The following is a 26,241-nucleotide window of genomic DNA, read 5'->3' as shown; positions in this document are numbered from 1 at the left end:
CCCACACAAACTTCAAGTGATTAGAGGAAGGGCTCAGATTTTTTGCCTACACCCAAAAGAAAAATATAAATCAAAATCTGCAACAGTGGATTTGCTCAGAAAATGTTATATTTGATAACATGTTTTGCAGCAAGCTCGTAGCTCGTGTTTGCCCGTGTATAAACATGTCAGCGAGCTACATTTCTCACCAACACATATAATGCTGGCGCGTCCGCGAGCAACATTTCAAAGAGAAGCATTCTGGAGTTTTTTTTAAAGGTCAGATAAACCAAACTTCCAGTTTTTGCTTTTGGATGTTTTTGAAACTGCCTTGAGTCAGGGGTATTGAAAAACACCCAAAAAGCAAAAACTGAAAATTCGGTTCACGAGCAACTCTCTACAAAATCGGCCGATTTCGACCATTTTTATTTTTTGTATTTTTTTTAATTTGACTTAAGCTTTGTGGGGGTCTTCCCTATGACCAAATAAGCTATTTTGCGTCATTGGTTCACCCATACAAGTCTCCATACAATTTTGGCTGCTGTCCATACAAAAATGGTATGTAAATATTCAAACAGCTGTAACTTTTGAGTGAATTTTCTGATCAATTTGGTGTCTTCGGCAAAGTTGTAGGTATTGTTGAAGACTTTTGAGAAAAAATAGGTACACGGAAAAAAAATTTGCAGATTTTTTAATCAACTTTTTTTTACTAAAACTCAATTTCCCAAAATACATATTTTTTTATTTTCGAGATTTTTTGATATGTTTTAGGGGACAAAAATCCGCAACTTTTGAGCCATAGAAAAACATGGTCAAAAAATCTGCCGCCGAGTTATGAATTTTTGAAAAAACAGTGATTTTTGGAAAAAATCGAAATTTCATGCAAAAACAAATTTGACATGATTTTTCAAAGCAAAATTGAATTTGCAATCGAAAAGAACTTTACAATTTTTTTGATAAAGGGCTCCGTTTTCAAGATATAGCCACCAAAAGTATGATTTTAGCGGAATATTAGCAGTTTTTCAATTTTAAAAAATAGTTACCATAAGTGACAATTTCTGAAAATATTTTTTTTGAGAAGTTTAGAAAATTTGCTATAAAATTGTCTAAGAGACATTGAAGATTGGACCTCGGGTTGCTGAGATAGAGCCGCTTTAAGAAAAAGAAACACGAAAATTGACGTTTTCTTAATCTCACCAATAACCCACCATTTTCTAATGACGATATCTCAGCAACTAATGGTCCGATTACACTACTCGACAAAACAAAACTTGTGTCAAGGGATTGACGATATCTCATCCGTTCCTGAGAGAAAAGGCATCCCCGAATCCGATGCAATCGACAGAATTTGATTTTATGTCCACGCGGACTGATGCGAATCTGGTAAATTTTTTAACATAAAAAATCGAACAATTTAAAAAAAACCATGCGTCTCCTCCCAATTATATGAGCCATCTACAAGAATATGGAAGCGCCTGGTGCATAGCCATTTCCTTTAAGCACAACGGAAACAACCAATACAAATGTATAAAAAAGTTGTCAAGTTCTCGGGGGGTCCACAGCTAGCATTTTTTGTACGATTATAAAAAATAAATATTAAAAGTTTAAAATTAATTTATTTAAAAAACATATTTTTTGATTTATTTGTTTACTAAAATTTTATGTATCTCAAAGGTCTATGGGTACTTCGGGATGTCCATGGTCATCCAAGGACTGCCTGGAGTTAAGATCTACGAGTCTACCGCCGTAACAAGCAAGAGGTCGTCGGATTTTGACCCCGGATCTTGTGCGTATAGCATCAGTGGATATGGTAGACTACTGTATGAATGTGTTGGGATGTTCATGGTCATCCGAGGACTCCCTGGAGTTAAGATCTACGAGTCTACCGCCGTAACAAGCAAGAGGTCGTCGGATTTTGACCCCGGATCATGTGCGTATAGCATCAGTGGATATGGTAGACTACTATATGAATGTGTTGGGATGTTCATGGTCATCCAAGGACTCCCTGGAGTTAAGATCTACGAGTCTACCACCGTAACAAGCAAGAGGTCGTCGGATTTTGACCCCGGATCATGTGCGTATAGCATCAGTGCATATGGTAGACTACTATATGAATGTGTTGGGATGTCCATGGTCATCCAAGGACTCCCTGGAGTTAAGATCTACGAGTCTACCGCCGTAACAAGCAAGAGGTCGTCGGATTTTGACCCCGGATCTTGTGCGTATAGCATCAGTGCATATGGTAGACTACTGTATGAATGTGTTGGGATGTTCATGGTCATCCAAGGACTCCCTGGAGTTAAGATCTACGAGTCTACCGCCGTAACAAGCAAGAGGTCGTCGGATTTTGACCCCGGATCATGTGCGTATAGCATCAGTGCATATGGTAGACTACTATATGAATGTGTTGGGATGTTCATGGTCATCCAAGGACTCCCTGGAGTTAAGATCTACGAGTCTACCGCCGTAACAAGCAAGAGGTAGTCGGATTTTGACCCCGGATCATGTGCGTATAGCATCAGTGCATATGGTAGACTACTGTATGAATGTGTTGGGATGTTCATGGTCATCCAAGGACTCCCTGGAGTTAAGATCTACGAGTCTACCGCCGTAACAAGCAAGAGGTCGTCGGATTTTGACCCCGGATCATGTGCGTATAGCATCAGTGCATATGGTAGACTACTATATGAATGTGTTGGGATGTCCATGGTCATCCAAGGACTCCCTGGAGTTAAGATCTACGAGTCTACAGCCGTAACAAGCAAGAGGTCGTCTTATTTTGACCCCGGATCTTGTGTGTATAGCATCAGTGCATATGGTAGACTACTGTATGAATGTGTTGGGATGTTCATATAGTAGTCTACCATATCCACTGATGCTATACACACAAGATCCGGGGTCAAAATAAGACGACCTCTTGCTTGATACGGCGGTAGACTCGTAGATCTTAACTCCAGGGAGTCCTTGGATGACCATGGACATCCCAACACATTCATATAGTAGTCTACCATATGCACTGATGCTATACGCACAAGATCTGGGGTTAAAATCCGACGACCTCTTGCTTGTTACGGCGGTAGACTCGTAGATCTTAACTCCAGGGAGTCCTTGGATGACCATGAACATCCCAACACATTCATATAGTAGTCTACCATATGCACTGATGCTATACGCACATGATCCGGGGTCAAAATAAGACGACCTCTTGCTTGTTACGGCTGTAGACTCGTAGATCTTAACTCCAGGGAGTCCTTGGATGACCATGGACATCCCAACACATTCATATAGTAGTCTACCATATGCACTGATGCTATACGCACAAGATCTGGGGTTAAAATCCGACGACCTCTTGCTTGTTACGGCGGTAGACTCGTAGATCTTAACTCCAGGGAGTCCTTGGATGACCATGAACATCCCAACACATTCATATAGTAGTCTACCATATCCACTGATGCTATACGCACATGATCTGGGGTCAAAATCCGACGACCTCTTGCTTGTTACGGCGGTAGACTCGTAGATCTTAACTCCAGGGAGTCCTTGGATGACCATGAACATCCCAACACATTCATACAGTAGTCTACCATATGCACTGATGCTATACACACAAGATTCGGGGTCAAAATCCGACGACCTCTTACTTGTTACGGCGGTAGACTCGTAGATCTTAACTTCAGGGAGTCCTTGGATGACCATGGACATCCCAACACATTCATATAGTAGTCTACCATATGCACTGATGCTATACGCACATGATCTGGGGTCAAAATAAGACGACCTCTTGCTTGTTACGGTGGTAGACTCGTAGATCTTAACTCCAGGGAGTCCTTGGATGACCATGAACATCCCAACACATTCATATAGTAGTCTACCATATGCACTGATGCTATACGCACATGATCCGGGGTCAAAATAAGACGACCTCTTGCTTGTTACGGCTGTAGACTCGTAGATCTTAACTCCAGGGAGTCCTTGGATGACCATGGACATCCCAACACATTCATATAGTAGTCTACCATATGCACTGATGCTATACGCACATGATCTGGGGTCAAAATCCGACGACCTCTTGCTTGTTACGGCGGTAGACTCGTAGATCTTAACTCCAGGGAGTCCTTGGATGACCATGAACATCCCAACACATTCATATAGTAGTCTACCATATGCACTGATGCTATACGCACATGATCTGGGGTCAAAATCCGACGACCTCTTGCTTGTTACGGCGGTAGACTCGTAGATCTTAACTCCAGGGAGTCCTTGGATGACCATGAACATCCCAACACATTCATACAGTAGTCTACCATATGCACTGATGCTATACGCACATGATTCGGGGTCAAAATCCGACGACCTCTTGCTTGTTACGGCGGTAGACTCGTAGATCTTAACTCCAGGGAGTCCTTGGATGACCATGGACATCCCAACACATTCATATAGTAGTCTACCATATGCACTGATGCTATACGCACATGATCTGGGGTCAAAATCCGACGACCTCTTGCTTGTTACGGCGGTAGACTCGTAGATCTTAACTCCAGGGAGTCCTTGGATGACCATGGACATCCCAACACATTCATATAGTAGTCTACCATATCCACTGATGCTATACGCACATGATCCGGGGTCAAAATCCGACGACCTCTTGCTTGTTACGGCGGTAGACTCGTAGATCTTAACTCCAGGGAGTCCTTGGATGACCATGAACATCCCAACACATTCATATAGTAGTCTACCATATGCACTGATGCTATACGCACATGATCCGGGGTCAAAATACGACGACCTCTTGCTTGTTACGGCGGTAGACTCGTAGATCTTAACTCCAGGGAGTCCTTGGATGACCATGGACATCCCAACACATTCATATAGTAGTCTACCATATGCACTGATGCTATACGCACATGATCCGGGGTCAAAATCCGACGACCTCTTGCTTGTTACGGCGGTAGACTCGTAGATCTTAACTCCAGGGAGTCCTTGGATGACCATGAACATCCCAACACATTCATATAGTAGTCTACCATATCCACTGATGCTATACGCACATGATCTGGGGTCAAAATCCGACGACCTCTTGCTTGTTACGGCGGTAGACTCGTAGATCTTAACTCCAGGGAGTCCTTGGATGACCATGAACATCCCAACACATTCATATAGTAGTCTACCATATGCACTGATGCTATACACACAAGATTCGGGGTCAAAATCCGACGACCTCTTGCTTGTTACGGCGGTAGACTCGTAGATCTTAACTTCAGGGAGTCCTTGGATGACCATGGACATCCCAACACATTCATATAGTAGTCTACCATATGCACTGATGCTATACGCACATGATCTGGGGTCAAAATCCGACGACCTCTTGCTTGTTACGGTGGTAGACTCGTAGATCTTAACTCCAGGGAGTCCTTGGATGACCATGAACATCCCAACACATTCATATAGTAGTCTACCATATGCACTGATGCTATACGCACATGATCCGGGGTCAAAATCCGACGACCTCTTGCTTGTTACGGCTGTAGACTCGTAGATCTTAACTCCAGGGAGTCCTTGGATGACCATGGACATCCCAACACATTCATATAGTAGTCTACCATATGCACTGATGCTATACGCACATGATCTGGGGTCAAAATCCGACGACCTCTTGCTTGTTACGGCGGTAGACTCGTAGATCTTAACTCCAGGGAGTCCTTGGATGACCATGAACATCCCAACACATTCATATAGTAGTCTACCATATCCACTGATGCTATACGCACATGATCTGGGGTCAAAATCCGACGACCTCTTGCTTGTTACGGCGGTAGACTCGTAGATCTTAACTCCAGGGAGTCCTTGGATGACCATGAACATCCCAACACATTCATACAGTAGTCTACCATATGCACTGATGCTATACACACAAGATCCGGGGTCAAAATCCGACGACCTCTTGCTTGTTACGGCGGTAGACTCGTAGATCTTAACTCCAGGGAGTCCTTGGATGACCATGGACATCCCAACACATTCATATAGTAGTCTACCATATGCACTGATGCTATACGCACATGATCTGGGGTCAAAATCCGACGACCTCTTGCTTGTTACGGCGGTAGACTCGTAGATCTTAACTCCAGGGAGTCCTTGGATGACCATGGACATCCCAACACATTCATATAGTAGTCTACCATATCCACTGATGCTATACGCACATGATCCGGGGTCAAAATCCGACGACCTCTTGCTTGTTACGGCGGTAGACTCGTAGATCTTAACTCCAGGGAGTCCTTGGATGACCATGAACATCCCAACACATTCATATAGTAGTCTACCATATGCACTGATGCTATACGCACATGATCCGGGGTCAAAATCCGACGACCTCTTGCTTGTTACGGCGGTAGACTCGTAGATCTTAACTCCAGGGAGTCCTCGGATGACCATGGACATCCCAACACATTCATATAGTAGTCTACCATATGCACTGATGCTATACGCACATGATCCGGGGTCAAAATCCGACGACCTCTTGCTTGTTACGGTGGTAGACTCGTAGATCTTAACTCCAGGGAGTCCTTGGATGACCATGAACATCCCAACACATTCATATAGTAGTCTACCATATCCACTGATGCTATACGCACATGATCCGGGGTCAAAATCCGACGACCTCTTGCTTGTTACGGCGGTAGACTCGTAGATCTTAACTCCAGGGAGTCCTTGGATGACCATGAACATCCCAACACATTCATACAGTAGTCTACCATATGCACTGATGCTATACGCACAAGATCCGGGGTCAAAATACGACGACCTCTTGCTTGTTACGGCGGTAGACTCGTAGATCTTAACTCCAGGGAGTCCTTGGATGACCATGGACATCCCAACACATTCATATAGTAGTCTACCATATGCACTGATGCTATACGCACATGATCCGGGGTCAAAATCCGACGACCTCTTGCTTGTTACGGCGGTAGACTCGTAGATCTTAACTCCAGGGAGTCCTTGGATGACCATGAACATCCCAACACATTCATACAGTAGTCTACCATATGCACTGATGCTATACACACATGATTCGGGGTCAAAATCCGACGACCTCTTGCTTGTTACGGCGGTAGACTCGTAGATCTTAACTCCAGGGAGTCCTTGGATGACCATGGACATCCCAACACATTCATATAGTAGTCTACCATATGCACTGATGCTATACGCACAAGATCCGGGGTCAAAATCCGACGACCTCTTGCTTGTTACGGCGGTAGACTCGTAGATCTTAACTCCAGGCAGTCCTTGGATGACCATGGACATCCCGAAGTACCCATAGACCTTTGAGATACATAAAATTTTAGTAAACAAATAAATCAAAAAATATGTTTTTTAAATAAATTAATTTTAAACTTTTTATATTTATTTTTTATAATCGTACAAAAAATGCTAGCTGTGGACCCCCCGAGAACTTGACAACTTTTTTATACATTTGTATTGGTTGTTTCCGTTGTGCATAAAGGAAATGGCTATGCACCAGGCGCTTCCATATTCTTGTAGATGGCTCATATAATTGGGAGGAGACGCATGGTTTTTTTTAAATTGTTCGATTTTTTATGTTAAAAAATTTACCAGATTCGCATCAGTCCGCGTGGACATAAAATCAAATTCTGTCGATTGCATCGGATTCGGGGATGCCTTTTCTCTCAGGAACGGATGAGATATCGTCAATCCCTTGACACAAGTTTTGTTTTGTCGAGTAGTGTTATCAATGTTAATACATGAAACATTCGTGAAATTTTCCGATCCTTTCGAATTTTTTTTTTAATTTTTCAAGTTAAGACTAACATTTTAAATGGGCCAAACATTGAATATTACGTTATAGAGTTGTTTTGGTGAGATTAAGAAAACTTTAATTTTTGTGTTTCTTTTTCTTAAAGCGGCTCTATTTCAGCAACCCGAGGTCCAATCTTCGATGTCTCTTAGACAATTTTATAGCAAATTTTCTGAACTTCTCAAAAAAAATATTTTTAGAAATGGTCACTTATGGTAACTATTTTTAAAAATTGAAAAACTGCAAATATTTCGCTAAAATCAAACTTTCGGTGGCTATATCTTGAAAACGGAGCCCTTTATCACTTGGTCACTTTTTCGTTTGACACTTTTTTAGTTTGTACCCCGTTGGTTGGTCAAAGACAAAAACTAAAAAGTGACGAAATGTCACTTTTTACACGGCGCTCACGCACACTATCAAAATAAACGTTTCGCAGTGTATGTGAGCTCCGTGTAAAAGAGGTGTCAATCTAAAAAGTGACCCCGTTCGTTTGACAACAGTTGGTGTCAAACCATCGGGGTTTGAGTGTACTTCATCTTCATATTCAACCGTGTACCGAACACCGATTAGAGTTTTGAAAAAGCAAAAATTGGATGGAAATAGAATCCAATCTTGAACCAGCCAAACTTAAGAGAAGTTTTCCTTATAAACAAAATCGTAACCAACACTTTTAACTTTTATCAGTGACGAGTTCACACGTTCTCTTCCCTGAGCAGCACATTCCATGAACTTGTAGAGGTACTTATCTTCCAATTAGGCTATCTTCCTGCAATACTTTTGCTTGAATTCCACCAAATAGGTAAGCTCACTTGCTCTAATCAGAGACAGTTATGAATATTTCCGTCAACTTTGCAACAGATTATAAATAAGTCAAACCATACATTGTTACAAAATATGGTGAAGTTTTTTTTCTCTCTCAAATATATCGCTTACCTAAACCAATGTTTAAGCATGCTGCTTCAACTCAAAATTCACACTGTTTTCTTTTTCTTCTCGTTCGATCTTCACACATTCAGAGAGAGTGCGCTTAATCCAATTGATAGTGCGTGCAGCCACTTATTCTCACTCCAAACCCAGGCAACAACTCGTCAGCACACGCGCCTTAAACCGGTTGCTTGCGAAAAGCTTAAAACTCAACGCAAAAAAAACAAGCAACCTTCTTTCGCTTCTTTCAAGCTAAACTGGCTCTTCGTCACTCGTGCGAGTTTTTCTGCGAGCGAGCTAAAACAAATAAAAGTGTGTTTCTTCGAGCTCCCTTATCACATCCCAATGTTAAGGTTTTTCTTATCAAACTTGGTTTCCCACCACAAGGCCACCACCACAGAGTTCCACCGACGACGTGACACACGATATTCGCGAAATTAAGGTGCCACCCAGCATGGTTGGAATATTGCGCAGCACCACTAGAAAATGTCACACACGAACAAAGTCTAACGCTCAGCGTCCACGCGAAGGCGCGACCAAAACAAAACTAAAACTGCAAATCGCGCCTCGCTGGTCCGGCGTCTGCTCAGCAGAGGAGTTGATCGAGTCCAAGTGCACACCTTAGTCAGCTGCTGAAAGACACAGGTAAAGATCTAATACGGCTAAGCGTGTTGGTGAGAGATAGAAAAAAATACTTTGCGGAGAATATGGGTGCGTTTCTTGGACACAAAGCACTGGAAGTGGATGGATGTTGGAAAATACTGCATCATTTATCTAGATTATTATGGTACTCAAATATGTGTAGCTCATCGCTGAAATTTTAAAGATATCGCAGTTTTAGTGAAAGAAAAGTTGATTTTTTGAAAACTCGGATTTAATTTTCAAAAAATCATATCTCGCAATCTTGTTTATGAACTCCTCCCATTTTTTACTATGTTACGTAAAAATGTCTGAGGAATCCGATAACAACATTTCAAAGTTTCATGGGACCTTTTTAAATGTTTGGCTAGATTTTTGAAACTTCTTATTATTTTTCTTTGAAAGACCAACTTATCTTCTTTCATTTGCGTATACACTCAAACCCCGATGGTTTGACACCAACTGTTGTCAAACGAACGGGGTCACTTTTTAGTTTGACACCCCTTTTACACGGAGTTCACACACACTACCAAACGTTTGTTTAGATAGTGTGCGTGAGCGCCGCGTAAAAAGTGACAGTTCGTCACTTTTTAGTTTGACATTGACCAACTAACGGGGTACAAACTAAAAAAGTGTCAAACGAAAAAGTGACCAACCACCGGGGGTTGAGTGTAATACAGTTAAAATCGGTGTGTTTTTTTTCGAATATCAACGAAAATTGCCTTCTTTTGACCACCCTAAAACGGCGTAGGTCACCCTAATGGCCAAACAAAATCATGCGGATCTGGTTATTTCGGCCAGGAAGCTCCCAGAAAAATGTTTAGCCCGATCCGAGCACTTTTGTTTTTTTCCATGCTGTTTTCGTGAGGAATTGCTGTACACCGTAAATCGGGGAGCAATTCCAGCTCAACCTCTCCGATTTCAATGAAACTTTTTAGGCATGTTATCCTAGGCCTATATAAGCCATTTTTGCGTATATGGCGCCAATTGTACTCCAACATGACATTTGAGAAGAGCGTTATTAATTTCTATATTTTTGTGTTTTTGTAATTTGAAAATTACTGTAACTCAAAGCCTTTGCATCGTATCAAAAAGTGGTCAAAGACATACTAGTAGGAAATTGGACGGGCTTTCTGAAAAAAATACACTGAAAGGAAAATACACGCCAATTCTATGAGATTTTTCAATTTTTGAGTTTTAAAGTTAAATTTGAAGGTGATGTCACGATTTTTCTTCGTTCAAATTGTTTGAAGAAATAGCCTAAAATGTTACAAAAAGACTCACGAAAAATGCAGGATAGTATGTCTCTCCTAAAAAAAATAAAAAAATCATTTACTAAAACTGTTTTTTTGAATATTGGTCTAAACGTCAAAATGATTTTTGTATTTTTTTAGGAGAGACATACCATTCTGCATTTTTCGTGAGTCTTTTTGTTACATTTTAGGCTATTTCCTCAAAAAAATTGAACGAAAAAAAATCGTGACATCACCTTCAAATTTAACTTTTAAACTTAAAAATTTAAAAATCTCATAGAATTGGCGTGTATTTTTGTTTCAGTGTATTTTTTTCAGAAAGCCCGTCCAATTTCCTACAAGTTTGTCTTTGACCACTTTTTGATACGATGCAACGGCTTTGAGTTACAGTAATTTTTAAATTACAAAACACAAAAATATAGAAATTAATAACGCTCTTCTCAAATGTCATTTTGGAGTACAATTGGCGCCATATACACAAAAATGGCTTATATAGGCCTAAGACAACATGCCTAAAAAGTTTCATTGAAATCGGAAAGGGTCGGGTACAAAAGTATCGGAAAAATTCCTGATTTGAGCTGAAATTGTACCGGGGTGACTTTGATAGGATTTCAATTTATTTTTGTAATATTTTCCAACTGGTAATGTTTTTCTAAAGATTATTATTTTTAAAACATGTACTGGGGTAGGCCACACAAAGTCCATGCACTATCTTTGAAAAAAAAAGTTTGTTCAATAAAGTTTTAAAATAACAGTTACGTTAAAAAACTGGTTTGATCAATAGTCATAGATTTTATCGTTAAAATCAGATTTAAAGTATTCAAACTCTATTTTTACGTCAAATGTTCTATCACTAAGGTTGCTGATATAGTGTTAAAAAAATGTTTAAATTTAGTTAATTAAGCTAATAAGCTTTTTAATAAAATACATATAAATTTTAGGTAAAATTGATAAAACAGTCAGAATTTTGCATGAATTTCGATAAAACTAGTTTTGTTTATAAAATTATCGATTTATATTGTATTTTAAACTGAAGTTGAAACACGAATCAAATGTTTTCACAATTATTCTATATGAAATTTGTTTTTCTGGAAAAGCCTATATTTTGGAGATTGTTTGAATTTTGTTTAAAAAACACCTGATATTTATTATTTACTAAATTGTTATACTTTTTCCTAGTGGAACATTCACCGAAGAATCCGATTTAAAATCATGTTCATTGAGAAAATCATGACACTTTGAGAAGATTAAAATAATGCTATTCATCAACATTTTCTTAATTACAATTAACAAACTTTTTAAACTTTTCAAAATTTTATGAAAAGCTCTTCTTGAGGTACTTTGAGCGCTTCTCTACCATGGTTAGTATGATTCTATACCATTCCGTACGTAAAACCATTCAAAAAAAAAAAATCAAATTATTCGCTCTACAGCATTGCCTTGGCGTTCCCGATTACGGGATTCCTACTCGAAACTTGATGTCCGAAGGCTTGATTGTTGAGGCTATTGCAAACCTCTTTTTACACCTATGCTTCTCCATCCACCCCGGGATTCGAACTGACGACCTTTGGATTGTTAGTCCAACTGCCTACCAGCGACTCCACCGAGGCAGGACCCAGGGAGACGACTCCTACACCTGGACTGAGCTATCGACCTAACCTCTAGGTTAGACCGGGGCCAACATTTACTTCCCCATCCGACGGAAGGCGTGATCAGACAAATCTCGTCTCAAAATTTGCCACCGGGACCTTCTGGAATCGAACCCAGGCCGACTGGGTGAGAGGCAATCACGCTTGCCCCTACACCACGGTCCCGGCCGACCATTCAAAGTCACCCCGTTTTACGGCATATTTATATGAAACAGGGGTGCCCAAAGTTTTTAAGTGGCAGGCCAACTTTAAAGCTAACATTAGCTTGTGGAACAAATGTGAAAAAAAAATCATTTAAATAAAGGAATTTACGTAATTTAAATGTATTATACAGAATTTTCGGGTTTTTTTTACATTTTTGTTTTTTTTTCTCACAGTTTTGTTTTAAAAAAGATTTCAAATCAATTCAGAAATCAACAAAACTTAAACACATAAAAGCAAGCCTTTCGTTGAAATTTTTGTGCCACAAAAAAATGTTCAGGTTAATCGTTTTTATGCTGGCGACAACTGTAATTTCAAAAATACTTTTTTTTTAACAGCGTACAACTTTAATGATTGATAGGGTGACAATAAAAAATCGACATCAAGGATACCCCCTCAAGTAAAAATTAGTTACTATAAAATATATGAAAATTTTGAATTACAAGCCATGGTATTACCATTGGAATAAAAAAAGGGTTTTAAAATGCATTTTGAACCTGCCAAGTTGTTTTGCAATCATAAATTTTTAAATACATCCAAGTAATTTTTAAATACATCCAAGTAATGAAGTATCCAAGTAATGAAGAGATTTTTTTTCGCCGAAATAAAATCAACAAAAATGAAAATATTTTTGATTGATCCCAGACATGCTAAATATGATTTTTAATACAGAAAAATCATTCTTATTGTTGTCAGTTGGTTAGACTTCTATTTTTTCAAACTTTTTGAGTGGTGCTGACAAGGAAATTCACAAAAAATCATCAGCAGATTGATTTTTTTTTGGAGAATTTCGGGAGCGATTTTCTTTTGGGTGATTTGTTTCCTCTCTCCTTCGCGGGTGAAGAAAGTTCGCAAGCGAAATTGATTTTTTGTGATTATCATCCCTGGGAATACAGCAATTCCCCACGAAAACAGCATGATTCAAAAAAAAAAGTTCTCCGATCGGGCTCAAAATTTTTCTGGGGGTACCCGTATTTTTTTTGTTTGGCCATCAGGGTGACCTACGCCGTGTTAGGGTGGTCCGAAAAATTGCCATTTTCGTCGATTTTCGCAAAAACCACATTTTTCAAAAAATCATATCTCCCCGCCATTTCAACCGATTTTAGCTGTCCTAGACGCAAAAGAAAGGTGATTAGTTTGGCTATTTGGAAAAAATAATTAGAAGTTTTAAAAATCTAGCTTAACATTTGAAAAAGCTGTATGAAAATTAAAAATGCTGTTTTGAAGGTCTCGGATTCCTCGGAAAATTTCACATAACATATCAAAAAATGGTGAAGTTATGTTTTTGATACTCTGAGATACGATTTTTGAAAATAAAAACTGAGTTTTTCGACGCGCCACGCGCAAAAATGGGAAAATGGCGATAACTTAAAAATTTCAGCGATGACCTATACAAGTTAGGGTACCAAAATTTTTGTAATTGAAATACGCAACTTTTGGTACCCTAACATGTATAGGTCATCGCTGAAATTTTCAAGTTATCGCACTTTTAGTGAAAAATGTCGTTTTTCCCGTTTTCGTCATTTTCCCATTTTTGCGCGTGGCACGTCGAAAAACTGAGTTTTTATTTTCAAAAAACCGTATCTCAGAGTATCGAAAACATAACTTCACCATTTTTTGATATGTTATGTGAAATTTTCCGAGGAATCCGATAAAAATATTTTCAGATACAGGCTTTTTGGTCCCGAGACCTTCAAAACAGCATTTTAAGTTTTCATACGACCTTTTCATATGTTAAGCTAGATTTTTGAAACTTCTTACTATTTTTCATAAATAGCCAAACTAATCACCTTTCTTTTGCGTCTAAAACAGCTAAAATCGGATGAAATGGCGAGGAGATACGATTTTTTGAAAAAAAAGTGGTTTTTGAGAAAATCGACGAAAATTGTCATTTTTCGGACCACCCTAACACGGCGTAGGTCACCCTAATGGCCAAACGAAAAAATACGGGTCTAATTATTTCGGCCAAGGAACTCCCAGAAAATTTGAGCCCGATCGGAGAACTTTTTTTTGAACCATGCTGTTTTCGTGGGGAATGGCTGTATAGTTTTCTATTTTAGATAAAATCACTTTACAGATAGACCGAAGGGCTATTTTACATGACCATATAAAATAGGTCCGTTGGCCACAAAAAAAGATTTCGCGGGCGTTTAAACTGCAATTCAGTTGCATACAAAAAAAAAGAAATTTTTAACATTTATTTCAACAAGTTGCGATCAGGCGTAGATGAATCTAACAATTCGTTATCTTAAAAAAAGAATATTGTTTTTTCTAATCTAATCTAATCTAATCAGACCCTAGCACAGCCAATCTTTCGAAGGGATCCTGGAGAGTGCCTTAGGTTAGATGACGCCTAGCACTCTTCTTGTCATTTATTAACATTTGTAGTGCGCCATTGCATCAGAATGCATTGAAACATCACAAGCGTTAAAGCGGCCAGGCCTACTGCGTAAAGCCGTATCGCAGAGATGACTCGTAATTGGGTTGAGTTTGAGCACTGAGTGTTCGAACAACAACACAATTCTGAATCGACAAGGGAGGAAGAAGCGTGGGGACACACCACCATACGCTCCGAGATTTGGTTGTATTCGTTGGGAGCACCATGCTAAGAAGGTTTGGTACTCCGGGACCCCTCAGGGATGGGACATTGTATTTCCACGAATGCCCTGGAGACTATTTGCCGTGGTTATAGCGCCACAACTCGCTCTTAAAAAAAGAATATTGTTTTTTAAATCAAAAAATCATCGCTCTCGCAACAAACTCTCATTTGATTTGTCTGATGATGATAGGGGGATACACAGAAAAAAATCAATTCCCGTAATCGTGAATTAAGTTCACGAATGTGAGAACCACGAAGCAATTTATTCATGATTATGGTGCATTTGCACCATAAACGTGAATATATTCCTTCGTGGTTCTCATAATCGTGAACTGACTTCACGGTTTCGAGAATTGATTTTTTTCTGTGTATTAGGGGGGAAAATCAAACTGGTAGAAAATTAACTTCTTTTGTTTCGGTGCTAACTACTCTTCATTTCAGTACGAGGGGGAGCAACATATAGCAACATTAAGCTCCAGTAGGCACAAACACACATTCGCGCCACTTTTTAGTCACGTGCACTAGAGTTTTACGCTTTCACACGTTTCACACTACTTCGAGCGCGATTATTCAAAGAGAAGGGAGGGAGCGTCTCACGATGAGATGCTGAGCATAGAAAAAAAATTTGGTAGAATTGTATTACAGCATTACTAGCATAGTTTTTTGAAATGTTGAAAATTAAATCATAGAGAAAGGCCAAATTTCTAGTTTCTAATCATAAGGAATTCGCGTGGTAATTGAATTGAGACACTCTAGAGTGACTAGGATTTCAAGGCGTGTCGGTGGCGCTGTGTAAAAGATTCCATTTGTGTACTGCGGCGTGAAATTAGCGAATTGCCGGTGTCTTTCGCTGTTCGTTAACGTTCCATATGATGTAGCTATGCTTAGAGTAAAATGCTAGTCGAAAGAGAAAGAAGTGTACGGTCATATTCCTACATTCAAGACTAATCACAGCAAATAAATGCGATAGTTTGAATCATGAATCATCGATAGTTTGAAATTATCCAGAACAATTTATCTAGTTAAAGCATGAGTGAAATGTCATTTTTTACAGAAAGACTCTTAACTCCTCTTCATAGTTAATCTATGACAGAGACAAATGCGTGCGTGTACTACCCAAAAAGTGAATATATTTTTGCAGCTGCGTCTTTATAGCTGAATTTAGAAACGCACACGCTCGCGCTCTCGAGCAATTTATGGAGAAGCCGGACGCGATAATACGCGGAAAATGGCTCTATTTTTAGGAGGGAATTGAATGGGTGTAACCTTGACGGCGCCGCCTGAACCTTGCGGCGTCTAGCGAACAAGACGCGTTAAATTAGATTTTGCGGAATTTCATGCTGGAATGCCATAATGGCGGCTGCAAACTGTCAGATTTGCTATAAAAATTGATTTTGTTTGTTTACTCACTTCCACAGAAGGATGGTCAGCACGATGAACAGCAGCCCGAAGCAGCAGATCAGGATGCCGATCATGACGGCCAGGTTGTAGTCGTTGTACGATTGCCGTTGCGACGGCGGTGGGATTTTTTCGCAGTTGAGCTGCACGTTGATCTGAAAGATAAAATTGCGCTCTATAAGGTTGGACTTCTTTGACAGTTTGTCGGATGACGTTACCTTCTTGGGCTCCGAGTACGACCCAAGGATGATCTGCTTCGGGTTGATCACGCTGGTGGAGGCTGCCCGAACCTTAACCTCGTACAACGAGTTGGTGGTCAGGTTGGGGATGATCATCTGAGGGCGAAGAATTGGTCACTGTTGGAACTTTTTCGCAGGAATGCAGGCTAACTTACCGAGGTCTCCACGATGGATGCATTTGCCGTGATCCGGATCTCCCGGAAGTCGGCATATACCACGTTTCGATAGCTGATAATGTAGTAGTCGATGGTGTTGTAGTACGTCTGCGGGATGCGCCACCCGAAGAAGAGCGCGTCCTGCGAGTGGCACGTCAGGTTGACCACCTTGGGGGCGCTCGGCCCGGCAATGTCCGTCCGCTGCGAGACCTCGGACGGCTCGCCGTCGAACTTTTTGGTGAACGCGGCCACGATGATCTTGTAGTCGGTGTAGGGTTCTGAAAGAGTTAGGGTTGTTACGTTTAAGTCTTCGAGGTCATTCGGGTTGTACTCACTCAAGTTTGATAGCGTGTAGGTGTAGACCGAGTTGACGGCGGCTTCCGCCTTCAGGATCGGCAGATGCAGCAGTGTTTGGTTCTGGTGCACGTAGTAAACCCGGTACCCATGGATCGCCCCGTTCAGTTTCTCTGGCTCACGCCACGTGATCTTGATCGTTGTGGAGGTCACCTCAAGCACGCTCAGATTCAACGGTTTGCTGGGAACTAAGCGAAAGTAAAAGTTAGGTTAAAATTATGCCATAAAAGTGATATAAAGTGAAATATTTGAGGTTATGCAGCGTTGTTTACCAAAGTTATCGTCCGCGGAGAAGGTCGGATAGCCGTGCGTCGAGGTGACTGGTTCATCGTTACTTTCCGGCTGCTCAAGGATCACCTTGAGCACGCTATTGCTGTCCGGATGGGGCTGAATAGCCGCATCCGCCAATGGAAGTTCGAGGTGTCCAGATTTGCTCGCGTCTATGACGCCGGAAGAATCTACAGTGGAAGCCTCAACCGGAAGAACGGCCTTCAACGGAAGGACGCGAGGTTCCTCCAGCTCCTCGTACGGAATCTCCGGTTCCAAGTTGTAGGAAGCAATACTGGTGGTATTGGCATAGTTGGCCGTGAAGTTTACGGTTGGAAGCGCCTGACAAGGTCTACTAAGATACACTACCGGAAGCACCAGCGCCAACCACGTAGTCACCGTGGTCAGCAGGCGGGGTTTCATCGTTCACACTGCTTAGCGCCTTTGTTGTCTCAAACCACTGTCACACTAAACTAAAACCGTATCTCCTCTGGAAGCGCTTCTTCTGGCTCCAAACACTCTCAGTAAACCGACTCACTGGATCGTTTCATTTTTGTTTCCCAAGCTGGGGAAGCTCCCCTCGATGTTTACGTTGTTACAATGCGCGCTACAAAAAACAAGCCAAATGCTTAAAATGCAAATCACTCCAAATTATTGCTTTATTCTTGCGTTTTAATCACGACAGCACGACGACTTCATAAGGCTGTTCTGTTTTGGTGTTGCTAGCATCGACCTTCTTCTTCGCTGGTTTGACCACCGTTTGCGGGGTAGTCTGCTGGAACTCGGCGAGACCTCAGCTCGCGGAAGCAATTTTCAATTTTCTCAATTGAAAGATAAGCAAAGTGCGTGGGAGTCACCGCAGATAAGAGATCCGGAACAAGATACTCCATTAAGATGATTGTTTGCATCGAGCGAGAGCGCGCGCGCCATTATGGCAACGCGTTTGACAGCTCGCGATCAAAATTTTATAGCAATCTGACCTTTTGAACGGTTAAAAAATCATTTAAATTTCCCTAGCTTGGTTGTCGGTACCGTAGCCGGTCATCGTCACGGTCACTCACACTTTCAGTTCGTGCGAAATAAAAACAATAATAAAGAGCCTGAGGTGGAGGTGGCGTGCGCCGTGGAGCGTGACAACATCCAGAACGTCCGAGTGGTCAAGTGTACAAAACGGAACGGAACTACTACTACTAGGGGTAGCGACGGCACCCGCATGTCAGTCTCAATTGATATCAATTTAGAGAGCGGTTGGGGCACGACCCAACACCACATGTGCAGAGCGAGCGGGAAAGGGGTACACCCATAATTTAGAAGCTGGCGGAGTTGATGAATGTGGTCATTTTATGGGCTGGGAGAGGTTAGAACATGATTTGTGACTTGACACGCTTTGAAACTAGAGAACTTGGTGGCTGTCTTGGGTTTGTCAACAGAATTGACCTTTGAACCAGAGACAAGCAGACGTAAATCTCTTCTGAAAACCATCAATCACCAATTTAACGGACAATTTGAATGATCGGGAACTCACCGCGGTAAATGAAAACTTTTTCATGATTTATAAATGTAAAGCATAGCATTGAAGTGAACATCAATAACTTCATTATTCAAGTGTAATTTCTGAGCCAAAACCGCAAAATTCCCGATAATAAACCAAGAGCTGTTAAAAATAACTTTACGGGTTATCAAATGAAGCTTTTATAAGAGTTGAGTTTGGCTATTTAAGTCAAGCATCACCATGTTACTGGTACAATGTGGATTTGTAAAATTGTATAATTGTATTGTAATTTGTACTATCTTATTGTCTTAAAAAAGTGAAACATCCACAATTCCCATCTTCCATGTCATCTTTTCAGAAACGGAATTAAGTTGATGATATTCTATCAAAAAAAAGTTTATGATATTTCGCCCAAACAAGAAGAGACTCGGATCCTTTCGAAATTCTCTCTCAGTGATTTTTTGTAGGCCATTTTTCAATACAATTCGACACCAAAAATTCAGAGTCGACGGAATCATTACCTCAAAATTCATTCAGGGTTCAGTGCCAAAATGGGTTCAAATGAGTTCATACATTGATTGAAACAATAAATCTCTTACAAGTGTCATACATCCACATCTGACCACTCCTCTGTCACCAAGCTGTGATGGCCGAGGCAGTTTAGTCATTAGGTAAGTCTTTCTCGAACTGTGTTTTCTGTGTCCGTCAATGGTACCACTATTCTCTCGGACGAGCACTGCCCAGTTTTGGATGTAATTTTCAGTTTAATTTTATTTAAGAAACCCACAACGATTAGCAATCTTTTGTATGCTTTAATAAATCTCATTTCAACACCACATTTTCAAGCTGTTTAATCTCAAGTCGCCTTCCAATGAAATTAAAATCAATTTCTATGCTCGCTCACGTCTTCCTAGCGACTAAAGAAACGGCATGACTCATATCCTAGCACAGTGCTAATATCTGACTTCAACGCAAACGCACCCAGCATCATCACCGAGCCTAGAGGACAGGAAGTTTCAAATAGCCCTCGTGCCAGATGAATCCACTTAACGACGACGGCGACTACCGGCAGCGCATTTCAATTATCCGCGATTAGTGCCACTCTCACCATCGCAGTTGGCCCCGCCAGCGAGTGACAGTTTTCGCTAGCTGTCACAATTTGGCAGCACGAAACAATGCGGAATAGTTGACGGTATAGTTTTTAACAGTCTGTTGTTGTTGTTATTGCTGTTGTTTTGACTAAAAAACTGCAATGTAAATAAATCACGTCACGCACACACTGGCGTGTAATCGAAGGAGGCTGTGAATGCAATCGCACGCGCGTTGGTATTGGTGCACGGTCTAGCTGCTGGAGCATGAATGAAACACGTTCGTGCACAAAAAAAACAAGAGCGAGAACGACGCGCGCGAGTGCACCAACACTTGCCCGGCCTGCTGCGCTCCGGACAGACTGGAAACACGGAGGTAAGTAAAAACGGGTTCACACGCACACCGCCAAACGGGCACGGATTTATCGATTTTTGTTCTACCACCAGGCGATTTTTGACACTTTTTTGTGCAATGATCCAAAATTGGGCCAAACTGTAGGCGCCCACTTTCGGCGCTGGAAACTGCACTTTTATCACTCAAAATGGCGCCCCGGGTCGAGATGGACCCTTGGGCGACCTCCACGGACCCCAGCAGGCACCAGAGTTAGGCGCGTCCCCTTTGCCCAGGGCCTACTGCGTTAGATCAGGGGGCGATTCCACCAACAACACCACACACTCTACAGCCTGGAGGAAGCCATCATCTTTGCTGTTTCGTGCATCCATCCCCAGTGCACACTTGGATGCAATCACTCGAATACCTAGAATTCAACCACTCGCGACGTCCGGAACCATCGCGGAACGCACTTTTTAGACCCGGAACAAACTTTTTCCCTGGAAGCCCGACACAGATCTCGACGGACCGACCGACCTACCGACGACGACGTTTGGATGCGCGACAGTGTCTCTCTTGTCTGAGCCTCTCTGTCCATGTACTGCCGTAGATAGATGGAAGGTGGGGCTGTTCGCGCTCAGACTCTGGCCAATTCGGGAGAGATCCAGAGCTGGTCGGGTTCGGGAGGATCCCGAGGGGTGAGTATGCTAAATTTATTTTATTTTTATTTATTTATTATATTTTGAATTTCAGAAACTTCAAATCACTGTCCTCCAGCTTTACAAACCGGGGTTTAAACACTGTTTAAGAACAAGAACCAGCACGAGCTTCTGGAACTATTTGTGTGAGTAATTAACTTTAATTCAGCACTGGTAGCATTATATCCACTATTTAAAGTTGATTAAGTGCTTTAGGACTGACAAAACCCTATCGTCTCTACAGTTTCTAACACAAAATAACCGCTGGTGTGTGCGGTTTCGCCACATTCAATGAACTCTCGCGCGGCACACACAATCTCTCACCACTCTCCTAATATTATTTTCTTTCAGGCGAATTAAGCCATTTGTGCGTGTTTGTCTGGGTGCTGACACATTTGGCTGGAACGTTGTGTACTTTTTGTACGGAACCAAAACGCATGCCTTCGATGGTGTTGGTAGAATACGGCAAGATAGGAGAAGAGAGAGCGCTCGCAAAACTGCTACAGAGAGTACACAGTACAAAGGGAGGTTGTTTAGGTGGACCGTGTTATTGAGAGAATTCTTTAAGTATCCTGTAAATTCGTCTTTGATTATGTTCATAAATAAATATTTCTTAATAACATGTAATTTTTCTATTTCAGATCCTCCAAATTGCACAGTGGAAGCATTAATGATCCAAAACAACAACATAAACAGACAATTCTTTTAGTAAACAGACCAACTTGAGGATCCTGAGCAGCAAAGTGCTACTCTCAATATTGGCAATCGTCAGAGAGACTGAGAGAAACAGTTGTGAATGGGTCCAATAAGAAAATGTTCACTTGTGCATGCTGGCAGAATTGGTGCCCAGTGAGTTAAACAAAGATGAATGGAGCGGTGAAATAAAAGGGGCTAGCTTCTACTGATGACGCACAGATGGCGGCGTAGATTGGGTCTGGAGTGTTGCATACTTCTGGGAGAACAGTAATGCTCTAGAATGATTTAATGTGGTTGCATAAATTTGAGAACAAAAATGTGAAGACCGTTTTAGGAAGCTTACCACAATAAGCTCATGAAATGATTCTATTACAATTTACTTTTAATGATGCACTTATTCCCTGGCAATAAGATCGATCATTACAAAGTTTTTGATGATAGGTTTATTATGCATAAATCTTTTTAAAAATCGCATACGCATGGAGATGGTGCGGGTTGCAGAGTGGATTTCGGCATGTTTTCATGCTGATTGTCCAGCCAGATTGCTTAGAAAATGGTTAAAGGGAATTAAAACCAATTCTATCCGAACAGGACAAGCAGCACCATGGCAGGTTCTGCCAAAATCCATACTGCATAGACACAAATCTCTGAGATAATGATATTTATTAACAATTTTAATGACATTTAGCATCATAAGTTCGTGCATACAAGGGTGGAAAATAGATTTGACATCTTATAAAAATGAAGTCAAACAAAAATTTTGGGTTTTGGACTTCCTCACTGAGGTAAGGTTATAATTCTGCTCTAAAAATGAACTTTTCATATAAGCTCGTAGACCCACCTTCGCATAAACCTATCATCTGCCCGTCTATGTGCATGTATGTGTGTCTGTGTGTTACCAATTGTCACTCAGTTTTCTCAGCACTTTCTGAACCGATTTAGGCCAAGCTGGTCGCATTTGACTAGGTTTAGGATCTAATAGATAGAGTTAAAAAAAAGTTTTGATAAGAAGTTTAAAAAAACTAACTTTAATCGAAAACGGAAAAAAACTGCAGGGAATTCAGAAAAAAGAAATTTAAAGAGATAAAAATAAGAAAATATTTGTACTGTTACATTAATTAAATCCATCGTGATACAAATTCTTCAGCCAGCTCTGAAAACTCTTCGCCAGTGATCCCACGTGGGCAGCAAATCTGCCCACTTCAAAGAATTTCAAAAGCCGTTTCACACTTCCGGGTTGGGGTTTGGTGTGCAGCACTTGAGCATTTGAACTTCACTGTGGCCAGCAAACATAGGACGTATTTTCATTTTTTATTGCACTGTTGCATAGTTTTTTTCATTCGAAAAATCATAGCAAGAACGTCAAAAGAAAAGTCAAACATCAAAAGAATCTCGCTGGTGGTTCTAGTTCGACAATTATCTTGAGTTTACATGCTTTTCTCACTTGAACAACTTTTTCGGAACTTTTGTAGCGAGGTCATATGGTTAGCCAATGGTGCTTCTGAAGTTTACTTTGTCTGGTACAATTCTGAACAAATTTGATGCCTAATATACATGAAAGATTAAAGTTTATTAAACATGTACCTTTTTTAAATCCCCTCCAAGCGTAAAGCTTGAGTAATCCTCTGCATTAAACTTCAAACAGGACTCCTCTTGTGTGAGAAAAACGGTGTAATGCCCCTTCAGGAATGCTTCCCGTGTCAATAGGAAAACGACAAAACTGCTGGGATTCGCACAAATTCAGCACAAAAATTAAATTGAAAAGCATTCCCCCGTCCCGCATTATCTTGCCGGTATTTTCCGAGAAAATGAAGAGGTGAAAATTCGATAATTTAATTCCGTAATTGAATCAAACGAAAATTAAACAAAGCACCCTTTAGAAATCCCTCCAATGATTCCGACGGGCCTCCCCGGATGGACTTTGGCTCGACCTCCCAGGCCAGAAATCCAGCTCCAGCAGCTCGTCTCACAAAACTACCAATCGAGACGGTCCGGAAGCGGCGGCAAAAAGATTAGGACGAGATAAATTCTTTTCCTTTCGACGGAAAATTAGTTTCCGCTCTTTTAATCCCTCTTGCTGTACTTTTTCTTTTCTTCTGAGTTCAGGATTCAGTCGACTTTTCCTCCTGCTGCTTCTGTTTCTGTCGCAGAATTCTTGGGAAGAAAAAGCGCTTTCTTGAAGGGTTCATAATCCTCTCTGGCGCAATAGGGACGGTCAACAGTTTTTTTTTTCCATTTCACGACTTTCGAGTTCGAGTTCGGGTCAACCCTATTTCCAGTCTTCAGGAGGTCTCATTTAGCTATTTTCAATTCACCTGCTTATCTCTGCTCTGTGAGAAGCTCCGACGAGACTGAAATGTATAGCTGTTTATAGTTATGTTAAGCACACGCTGGAGTTAGCCCCTTCTGGGGAAAGAGATGAGAAGCAACGTGGCTTTAAAGTGTCGTTTGAACTCAGTTGGGGGGATGTGTACCTCTGGTGGACCCCCGGAGATCGGTTGGCAACTTGTCTGCATCCAGGTGGAATGCTTTAAATGCGTTAAACATGGAACACATTACTAGAACGCTTTTTGGCAGCTTTAATGAGCTACAAATATACAGTTTGCTTTTGTATTTTGAAAGTAATTACTTTTCTCGTCATTCTACAATTGCAAAATAGCCTACACAGAAAAAAATCAATTCCCGTAATCGTGAATTAAGTTCACGAATGTGAGATCCACGAAGGAATTTATTCATGAGTATGGTGCATTTGCACCATAAACGTGAATATATTCCTTCGTGGTTCTCATAATCGTGAACTGACTTCACGGTTTCGAGAATTGATTTTTTTCTGTGTACTTATCATTACTTTAATAACAGTGCAACTTTTCATCACATGTATTGAAAAGCAATACTTTTCGACACTTTTTTGTTTTTTTTTTTGATGATCTAATACAATCATAAGGAAAACAAATGTACCGCTGAAAAAAACTGTTCACTCGAAAAATTAACTTATTAGTTTGACCTCGTAGACCCACCTTCACGTATACATATCGACTCAGAATCATGTTCTGAGCAAATGTCTGTGTGGAAGTGTGTAGGTGGGTGGACAAAAAAATTGTCACTCGATTATCTCCAGACTGGATGAATGGACTTTGACCGTATTAGTCTCATTCGATTCGTCTTGGGGTCCCAAAGGTCTTTATTTAAAATCAGCAAGTTTAGTTAAGTACTTCAAAAGTTATGCTAAAAAACGATTTCGGCGAATGTCCGGAAGATTGTAAAAAGGGTGGTTTTTGTAAGAAATCATGTTAAACATTTTCAGAAAGGTATTATAAAGACCTTTCCAATGAGTACAAAACATTGAAGATCTGACAACCCTATCAAAAATTATTAGCACTTATTTGTTATTTATACACTTTTTGGAGGCCGGATCTCAGATATTTCGATGAAAATGATGTCCGGGTCCCTGATGCGACACGTCGTTAGTTAGATAATCAAAAGACCTTTCAAATGAGCCTAAAACATCGAAGATTTGACAACCCTATCAAAAAGTTATTAGCACTTAAGAGAGAGTCCACGAGCAAAGCATACCCATCTCGCATCGATCACCACCACCTCACCAATCTGCCTGAAATTTTCAGGGGTTGTTTGTACATATAAAACAAGCATCTGGCCAAAATATGAGCACTCTAGGTCAACGGGAAGTGGGGTAAATCGGGACACAAAGTTTGAAGGTTCAAAAACGTCAAAAATCTTTAAAAGACTATAACTTAGGCAAAATTAATTTAATTTAAAATTTCAAAATGCATCTGAAAGGGGTTGAAAAATGCAACAAAATGCAGTGTAGAGCATCTCAACTGGTAAAATCTAAAGGTAGTTATTGGCATTTTAGTGAAAAATAGCATAATTTTCAAACTCAAATAATGAAGTGTTCAATTCAGATATCAACTCAATTCGACTTGGAGCTTGTAGGAAACATCTGGGTCTACTATCTGAGACTGATAACGCTTTGGGTAAGGCAGTTTAACATATTAAATAGACACTTTTACTCTTAGTGAATTTTTTGATTGTAAATTTTTGCTCGGGGGCCCCTTAGATTCCATTTTCTGGTGATAATTTAATCATATTCGTGTTCCTAAGACAATTTCACAATAGAAACATGCATAAAAATGTTTATTTTCATCCATTTTAATCCTTTAAAAAGTGAAAGTTAGAAAAACTTCGATTCACATTTATTGAAAATTAAGTTCGTTTCCAAGGATACTAGATGACACCAGAAAAAAGCAGCTTCTTAATTTTTTTAACATTCATATTTTAAAGGGTTTAAGTGGATGAAAATAAACATTTTTGTGCATGTTACTATTCTGAAATTGTCTCAGGAACAAGAATATGATGAAATTATTACCGGAAAATTTTATTTAAGTGGTCCCCCGAGCAAAACTTTACAACCAAAAGATTCACTTAAATTAAAAGTGTCTATTTAA

At 40.5% G+C, this 26,241-nt stretch overlaps 1 protein-coding gene and 1 long non-coding RNA gene across 8 annotated transcripts in view; one reads left to right on the top strand and one right to left on the bottom strand.

Annotated features, from left to right (window-relative positions):
- The window catches only part of LOC120432503 (C-1-tetrahydrofolate synthase, cytoplasmic), a 231,747-nt gene that overhangs the window by 55,283 nt on the left and 150,223 nt on the right, over positions 1-26,241 (bottom strand). For 3 of the 6 annotated variants that reach the window (XM_039597716.2, XM_039597715.2, XM_052710624.1), the window contains 4 exons: positions 17,185-17,391; positions 16,850-17,127; positions 16,674-16,790; positions 16,468-16,610 (listed from right to left, as the gene is read on the bottom strand). In XM_039597716.2, coding sequence (XP_039453650.1) covers positions 16,468-16,610; positions 16,674-16,790; positions 16,850-17,127; positions 17,185-17,391 — 745 coding nt within the window. Of the gene's footprint in view, positions 1-16,467; positions 16,611-16,673; positions 16,791-16,849; positions 17,128-17,184; positions 17,392-17,475; positions 18,099-20,786; positions 20,971-26,241 lie in introns of those variants that run through there. The other 3 variants (XM_039597721.1, XM_052710634.1, XM_039597718.2) reach the window with 3 other exon arrangements.
- On the top strand, positions 20,950-23,314 carry LOC120432504 (uncharacterized). Of its 2 annotated transcripts, none has more exons than XR_005608074.2 (3): positions 20,950-21,079; positions 21,431-21,653; positions 21,721-23,313. It is a non-coding gene; the product is annotated as an uncharacterized LOC120432504 (long non-coding RNA). The 2 variants fall into 2 exon arrangements; XR_005608075.2 differs by lacking the exon at positions 20,950-21,079 and adding an exon at positions 21,090-21,225 and having other exon boundaries at positions 21,721-23,314.

Source organism: Culex pipiens, chromosome 1, assembly GCF_016801865.2.
Source record: "Culex pipiens pallens isolate TS chromosome 1, TS_CPP_V2, whole genome shotgun sequence".
NCBI lineage: Eukaryota > Metazoa > Arthropoda > Insecta > Diptera > Culicidae > Culex > Culex pipiens.
Note: the sequence above shows the minus strand (reverse complement) of the source record. Positions and strands in the feature narration are given on the sequence as shown.